Source organism: Lampetra fluviatilis, unplaced genomic scaffold (assembly GCF_964198595.1).
Source record: "Lampetra fluviatilis unplaced genomic scaffold, kcLamFluv1.1 SCAFFOLD_228, whole genome shotgun sequence".
Taxonomy (NCBI): Eukaryota; Metazoa; Chordata; class Hyperoartia; order Petromyzontiformes; family Petromyzontidae; genus Lampetra; species Lampetra fluviatilis.
In genome coordinates this window covers 112,501-122,500 of record NW_027620608.1, presented here as the reverse complement: position 1 = coordinate 122,500, position 10,000 = coordinate 112,501, and the positions used below count along the sequence as shown (strand labels likewise).

General features: G+C 54.8%; 1 protein-coding gene across 1 annotated transcript in view; it reads left to right on the top strand.

Moving 5' to 3' along the window:
• Positions 1 to 10,000, top strand: part of LOC144954138 (cyclin-dependent kinase 5-like) — a 34,342-nt gene that overhangs the window by 13,955 nt on the left and 10,387 nt on the right. Inside the window, 3 exon segments of the mRNA XM_078884700.1 lie at positions 124 to 219; positions 1,312 to 1,386; positions 2,682 to 2,778. Of these exon segments, the coding sequence (XP_078740826.1) occupies positions 124 to 219; positions 1,312 to 1,386; positions 2,682 to 2,778 (268 nt within the window).

The following is a 10,000-nucleotide window of genomic DNA, read 5'->3' as shown; positions in this document are numbered from 1 at the left end:
TGATGTTGGTGTTGGTGGTGGTGATGTTGGTGTTGATGTTGTTGATGGTGATGTTGGTGTTGATGTTGATGTTGATGGTGTTGATGTTGATGTTGTTGATGTTGTTGATGTTGGTGTGTACAGTCCTTCATGTACCAGCTGCTCAAGGGCCTCGCGTTCTGCCACAGCCGCAATGTGCTGCACAGAGACCTCAAGCCCCAGAACCTGCTCATCAACAGGGTGGGCACCACCACCACCACTACCACCACTACAACGACAACCACCACTACTACCACCACTACCCCTACTACCACCACCGCAACCACCACTACCACCACTATCACCACCACTACTACCACTACTACTACCACCACAACCACCACTACCACCACTACCACTACCACCACCACTACCACTACCACCACTACCACCACTACCACTACTATCATTACCACTATCACCACCACTACCACAACTACTACCACCACTACCACCACCACTACTATCACAACCACCACTACCACCACTACCACCACAACCACCACTACCACCACTACCACCACCACCACTATCACAACCACCACTACCACCACTACCACCACAACCACCACTACCACCACTACCACCACAACCACCACTACCACTATCACAACCACCACCACCACTACCACCACCACAACCACCACCACCACTACTATCACTACCACTACCACCACCACTACTACCACCACCACTATCACAACCACCACCACCACTACCACCACCACAACCACTACTACCACCACCACCACCACTATCACAACCACCACTACCATCACTACTACCACCACCACTACCACCACCACTATCACAACCACCACCACCACTACCACCACCACAACAACCACCACCACCACTACCACTATCACAACCACCACAACCACCACCACAACCACCACAACCACCACCACAACCACCACCACGTGTCGTGTGATAGAGGTGCTACTCACTCACGACACTTTCCCCACCCGGCCAGGCAGTCTACACAGGGGACCTTTGCCTGTCTTTGTGTGTGTCTGTGTGTGTGTCTGTGTGTCTGTGTGTGTGTCTGTGTGTGTGTCTGTGTCTGTGTGTGTGTGTGTGTGTCTGTGTGTCTGTGTGTGTGTCTGTGTGTGTGTCTGTGTGTGTGTCTGTGTGTGTCGTGGTGACGTCACCGCCACTTAGTGGCGAATGGCGGTTGTTGTTGTCTGTGTGTGTGTCTGTGTGTCTGTGTGTGTGTGTCTGTGTGTGTGTGTCTGTGTGTGTGTCTGTGTGTGTCTGTGTGTGTGTGTATCTGTGTGTGCCCTGCCACAGAATGGAGAGCTCAAGTTGGCCGACTTTGGGCTGGCGAGGGCATTCGGGATCCCAGTGAGATGCTACTCAGCAGAGGTGCGTGGGTGTCTGTGTGTGTGTGGGGGGGTGTGTGTGTGTGTGCGTGGGGGTGTGTGCGGGGGTGTGTGTGTGTGTGCGTGGGGGTGTGTGCGGGGGTGTGTGTGGGGGTGTGTGTGTGTGTGCGTGGGGGTGGGTGTGTGTGTGCGTGTGTGCGGGGGTGTGTGTGGGGGTGTGTGTGCGTGGGGGTGTGTGGGGGTGTGTGTGGGGGTGTGTGTGTGCATGGGGGTGTGTGTGTGGGGGTGTGTGTGTGTGTGTGTGCGTGGGGGTGTGTGGGGGTGTGTGTGGGGGTGTGTGTGTGTGTGCGTGGGGGTGTGTGGGGGTGTGTGTATGCGTGGGGGTGTGTGGGGGTGTGTGTGTGTGGGGGTGTGTGTGTGTGTGAGCGTGGGTGTGTGGGGGTGTGTGTGTGGGGGTGTGTGTGTGTGTGCGCGTGTGTATGTGTGTATGTGTGTGTACATGTGCGCTTGGGTGTGTGTGGGGGTCTGCGTGGGTGTGTGGGAGTGTGTGGGGGTGTGTGTGTGTGTGTGTGAGCGTGGGTGTGTGGGGGTGTGTGTGGGGGTGTGTGTGTGTGTGTGCGTGGGTGTATGTGTGTGTACGTGTGCGCTTGGGTGTGTGTGGGGGTCTGTGTGTGTGCGTGGGGGTGTGTGTGGGGGTGTGGGGGTGTGTGTGCGGGTGTGGGGGTGTGTGTGCGTGTGTGAGCGTGGGTGTGTGGGGGTGTGTGTGTTTGGGGGTGTGTGTGGGTGTGTGTGTGTGTGTGAGCGTGGGTGTGTGGGGGTGTGTGTGTATGTGTGTGCGTGGGTGTATGTGTGTGTACGTGTGTGCTTGGGTGTGTGTGGGTGTATGTGTGTATGTGTGTGTGTTTGTGTGTGTAGGCGTGTGGATACTTCTGTGTGGGTGTGTGCACGTGTGTGTGTGGGGGAGTGTTCGAGTGTGTGTGTGTACATGTGTGTGTGTGTGTACACGTGGGGTAGGTGGTGACGCTGTGGTACCTGTCATTGTGTCTGTGTCTGTGTGTGTCTGTGTGTCTGTGTGTGTGCGTGTGTGTGTGTGTGTTTCTGCGTGTGTGTGTGTCAGTGTGTGTGTGTGTGTGTGTGTCTGTGTGTGTGTGTGTGTCTGTGTGTGTGCGTGTGTGTCTGTGTGTGTGTCTGTCTGTGTGTGTGTGTCTGTCTGTGTGTGTGTCTGTGTGTGTGTCTGTGTGTGTCTGTGTGTGTCTGTGTGTGTCTGTGTGTGTGTGTGTGTCTGTGTGTGTGTGTCTGTGTGTGTCTGCGTGTGTGTGTGTGTGTGTCTGTGTGTAGGTGGTGACACTGTGGTACCGACCACCCGACGTGCTGTTTGGGGCTAAGCTCTACTCCACATCCATCGACATGTGGTCAGCTGGGTGCATCTTCGCAGGTACCACTCACACGTACCACTCGCACACACATACCACACACACACTCACACATACCACACACACACTCACAGGTACCACTCACACATACCACACACACACACACACGTACCACACACACACACACCACTCACACGTACCACTCGCACACACATACCACACACACACTCACACGTACCACTCACACACACCACACACACACCACACACACCACACCACACACACACACACCACACACACACACATGTACCACACACACACGTACCACACACACGTACCACACGCTCACACATACCACACACACACGTACCACACACACACACACACGTACCACACACACGTACCACACGCTCACACATACCACACACACACGTACCACACACACGCACCACACACACACACACGTACCACACACACACGTACCACACACACACCACTCACACACACATACCAGACACACGTACCACTCACACACCACACACACACCACACACACACGTACCACACACGTACCACACACACACCACTCACACACACATACCAGACACACGTACCACTCACGCACGTACCACTCACACACCACTCACACACCACACACACGTACCACACTTACACACGTACCACACACACACATACCACTCACACACACACCACACACACGTACCACACACACACCACACACACACGTACCACACACACACATACCACACACACATGTACCACACACACACGTACCACACACACACCACACACACACGTACCACACACACACCACACATACCACACACACACGCACCACACACACGTACCACACACACGTACCACACGCTCACACATACCACACACACACGTACCACACACACGCACCACACACACACACACGTACCACACACACACGTACCACACACACACCACTCACACACACATACCAGACACACGTACCACTCACACACCACACACACACCACACACACACGTACCACACACGTACCACACACACACCACTCACACACACATACCAGACACACGTACCACTCACGCACGTACCACTCACACACCACTCACACACCACACACACGTACCACACTTACACACGTACCACACACACACATACCACTCACACACACACCACACACACGTACCACACACACACCACACACACACGTACCACACACACACATACCACACACACATGTACCACACACACACGTACCACACACACACCACACACACACACACGTACCACACACACACCACACATACCACACACACACGCACCACACACACGTACCACACACACACGTACCACACACACACGTACCACACACACACCACACACACACACACGTACCACACACACACCACACATACCACACACACACGCACCACACACACGTACCACACACACACGTACCACACACACACGTACCACACACACACACACGTACCACACACACACGTACCACACACACGTACCACACACACACCACACATACCACACACACACGCACCACACACACGTACCACACACACACGTACCACACACACACGTACCACACACACACACACGTACCACACACACACGTACCACACACACGTACCACACACACACTTACCACACACACACGCACCACACACACACGTACCACTCGCACACACACCACTCACACACACACCACTCGCACACACACACCACACACACACACTACACACACGCCACACACACACACGTACCACACACACGTACCACAAACTCACGTTCCACACACACACACGTACCACACACACACACACATACGTACCACACACACACGTACCACACACACACGTACCACACACACACACACACACACATACGTACCACACACACACGTACCACACACACGCACACCACACACACGTACCACACACTCACGTTCCACACACACACGTACCACACACACGTACCACACACACACACCACTCACACACACGCACGTACCACACACACACGTACCACACACACACACACACGTACCACTCACATACCACACACACACACCACTCACACCACACACACACCACACACACACCACACACACCACTCACACACCACACACACACCACACACACACACACACACGTACCACTCACATACCACACACACACACACCACACACACCACACACACACCACACACACACACACGTATCACTCACACACACACACGTACCACACACACGTACCACACACACACGTACCACACACACACACCACACATACCACACACACCACACACACGTACCACACACACGTACCACACACACACCACACACACACGTACCACACACACGTACCACACACACACGTACCACACACACACACACACACACCACACATACCACACACACCACACACACCACACACACGCACCACACACACACGTACCACACACACACACACACACACCACTCACACCACACACACCACACACACGTACCACACACACACCACACACACACGTACCACACACACACGTACCACACACACGTACCACACACACGTACCACACACACACGTACCACACACACGTACCACACACACACGTACCACACACACACCACACACACACGTACCACACACACGTACCACACACACACGTACCACACACACACGCACCACACACACACCACACACACACGTACCACACACACGTACCACACACACACGCACCACACACACGTACCACACACACGTACCACACACACACACACCACACACACGCACCACACACACGCACCACACACACGTACCACACACACACGTACCACACACACACGTACCACACACACACCACACACACACGCACCACACACACGTACCACACACACGTACCACACACACACCACACACACACACCACACATACCACACACACCACACACACACGTACCACACACACACGTACCACACACACACCACACACACACGCACCACACACACGTACCACACACACGTACCACACACACACGTACCACACACACACCACACACACGTACCACACACACACCACACACACACGCACCACACACACGTACCACACACACATACCACACACACGTACCACACACACGTACCACACACACACGTACCACACACACGCACCACACACACGTACCACACACACGTACCACACACGTACCACACACACGTACCACACACGTACCACACACACACCACACACACACCACACACACGTACCACACACACCACACACACACACCACACACACACACGTACCACTCGCACACACCACACACGCCACACACACACACGTACCACAAACTCACGTTCCACACACACACACGTACCACACACACACACATACGTACCACACACACACACGTACCACACACACACACACCACACACACGTACCACACACACACACCACTCACACCACACACACACCACACACACACCACACACACACCACACACACACCACACACACACACACACGTACCACACACACGTACCACACACACACACCACTCACACCACACACACACCACACACACACCACACACACACCACACACACACCACACACACACACACACGTACCACACACACGTACCACACACACACACCACTCACACCACACACACACCACACACACACCACACACACACCACACACACACCACACACACTCACACGTACCACTCACATACCACACACACACACCACTCACACCACACACACACCACACACACACCACACACACACCACACACACACACACACGTACCACACACACGTACCACACACACACACGCACATACCACTCCTCATCCTCATGACCCCTGGCCCATGCGGGCTGTGTGTGTGTGTGTCTATGTCTGTGTGTGTCTGTGTGTATCATTGTGTGTGTCACTGTGCGTGTGTGTGTCACTGTGTGTATCACTGTGCATGAGTGTGTGTGTCTGTGTGTGTATATCAATTAACTGCCACTAAACTACGACCAAAAAATGTAATGAACAAGCTTGTGCCGGAGGCCCCGGGGGGACAGGCGTCTATGACGTCTCCTGGCCAAACCCCATTTGGCGGAGCCAGGAGATTGAATCTTTAACCTCGGGGCTCCTCCAGAAACATCATAAAACCATTACGGATGGCCACGTGGAATGTTCGAACACTCACTGGGGATGAGAGGCTGCCACTCCTCTGTCGGGAGCTGGACCGGTACCGCCTGGATCTCTGCGGTATTCAGGAGGTCCGGTGGACCGGCTCTGGCTCCTGCCACCATGAGGGGTGGACAGTCCTCTACTCGGGGCAGGAGACTGCCAAACAACAGGGAGTGGCTCTTCTTCTGAACAAAATAATGAAGGGGGCGTGGGAGCGTGGCGGTGAGGTGTGGGAAGCTGTAAGCCCCAGGCTACTTTGGGCTCGCCTTCCCATCAACCGGAGGTGAGGAGTGGTGGTCGTGGTTACTTATGCCCCCACCGAAGATGAACATCCGTGGAGGGATGCAGGCAATGATCTCCCAAGCGAAATGCTGAGGGAGGGTGGCGTTTGTGCACAGACTGCCCTACATGACATCATAACAACAGTCTGGACCACTGGACGGGTTCCGCAGGACTGGAAGGATGCCCTGGTGGTCCCCCTCTTTAAGAAAGGGGACCGCACAGACTGTAACAATTACAGGGGCATCTCACTCCTCAAGGTCCTGGCAAGGATTATTCAACATCGCCTTGCCAGGCACGCTGAGGAGAGGCTTGCGGAGCCCTAATGCGGTTTCAGGAAAGGGCGGTCCTGCACAGATGCCATATTTTCTGTCCGTCTGCTACAGCAGAGGTGTAGGGAATTTCAACAAGACCTACATCTCTGCTTTATTGACCTGGTCAAGGCCTATGATACCATCAGTAGGCCTGGGCTCTGGGTTGTTCTTCGTGCTTTCGGAGTCCCTGACCCTCTGCTCACGATCATTAAGGACCTTCATGATGGTGAAGGTGGTGGGGAGCGGTGGGTGTAGTGGTTAGCGCTACGCTGCGCTACGAACCTGGCGACCCGGGTTCGATTCCCGCTCACGGCCAAAACCCAGTAACGATTATCTGAACCGGTCTTGGGCCTCCCCTAGGTCGCCTCAGCCTCAAATGAGTACCTGGTGCGATGTGTAATCATCGCCACTGGGGAGACAAAGGCGGCCGGGCGTGGTGCTGGCCACCCACCCCCTCGTGTGCCGTGCCGGTCTTCATAGGTGCTCGCTAACAGCACTTGCCCCTACAGTCTGTTAAGGCTATACGGGGAATCTTTGTCTCTGTCACTGTATATCACTGTGTGTGTCACTGTGTGTGTGTCATTGTGTGTGTAGTCCGGCAAAACAACCTCCTACCTCCTCGCGGTGCCGGACGGGCAACACTGTCGTGGGCAGTGCTGTGGGGGGAGGGCCAATGCCCATTGGCCTCTCCCCTCATGGCGTCTGTGACCACCACAGTGGCTAAACGGGGGCTCTGGACGGGTGCGAGGGGCTGGTAACCCCTCCACCTTCAATTAACCACCACTAAACTACGAATTAAACATAAACCTGTAATTAATAAGCTTGTGCCGGAGGCCCCGGGGGGTCAGGCTTCTATGACGTCTCCTGGCCAAACCCCATTTGGCGGAGCCAGGAGATTGAATTTTAACCCTCGGGGCTTCTCCAGAAACAACGAAAAACCATTGCGGATGGCCACGTGGAATGTTCGAACGCTCACTGCGGAGGAGAGGCTGCCACTCCTCTGTCGGGAGCTGGACCGGTACCGCCTGGATCTCTGTGGCATTCAGGAGGTCCGGTGGACCGGTTCTGGCTCCTGCCACCATGAGGGGTGGACAGTCCTCTACTCGGGGCAGGAGACTGCCAAACAACAGGGTGTGGCTCTTCTTCTGAACAAAAGAATGAAGGGGGCGTGGGAGCGTGGCGGTGAGGTGTGGGAAGCTGTAAGCCCCAGGATACTTTGGGCTCGCCTTCCCATCAACCAGAGGCGAGGAGTGGTGGTCGTGGTTACTTATGCCCCCACCGAAGACGAACATCCGTGGAGGGATGCAGGCAAAGCCGATGAGTCGGACGCTTTCTATGACCTCCTGTCACAGGTGCTGGCTAAAGTGGCCACTCGGGACAGAGTCATCTTGTTGGGTGACTTCAATGCCCGAGTTGGTCATGATGCTGGCACCTGGTCTGGAGTGATTGGAAGGCATGGGCCAGATCAGCTCAATAATAACGGTAGGAGGCTGCTAGATTTTTGTGCAGCCCATGGGCTTGTAATTACCAACACGCTCTTCCGGCATCGGCGCATCCACACAACATCATGGATGCATGCCGGGTCCAAGCAAGAACATCTGCTGGACTACATAGTGACGGACCAGCGGATGCGAGCCCATGTCCTTGACACCAGGACCTACCGTGGAGCGGATCTGCCCTCTGACCATCGACTAGTCATCTGTAAGATGCGCCTGCCATTCTTCCACTCCGGTGGTGGGTGTACACCCAGGATCCCATTCCAACCAAAAGTGGCCTGGTCTAAGTTAGCTGATGAAAGTTGCAAGCGAGAATTTCATCATCGCTTGCAGCTGGGGTTGGCATCGTCCCCCACTCCACCTGATGTCGAGGGTAAATGGGCGAGGTTTAAGACTGTGACTCATGCAGCTGCAATGGCTGCTTTGGGTACGCGGTCCAGACCTCCCCGAGAACCCTGGCTGACGGAGGAGGTGTTCAGGTTAATTGAGAAAAAGCGACAGGCCCACTCTCATCGCCTACAGCATCCCACGTCAGAGAATGAGGAGGTTTACCGCAGCCTTCGCTCGGAGGTTCGGAGAGCCGTAAGGCGCTGTAAGGATGGGTGGTGGTCGCGGGTTGCTGAGGAGATGGAGTCTGCCTCAGTGGCCCGCGATCACAAATCACTATTTAACTCCATCAAAAAAGTAACCTGCAGCGCCACACCTATTACCATCATTAGAGGAAAAAACGGTGATCCAATCTCCGACCCCCAGGAACTGGTTTGCAGATTTGCTGAGCATTTCTGTGAGGTCCTGGGGGAGGGAAAATCTCTCAGCCAGGAAAACATCATGGCACAAAGTGGGGATAACCCTGCTGAGGCTGCGGTGCCTCAAATATTGGAAGAGGTCACCCCCTGTGAGTGGCTGGCTGAGGTACCAGCTGTTGAGGAAGTACTGAGGGCGATCCGGAGTCTGAGACCAGGGAAGGCACCGGGCAG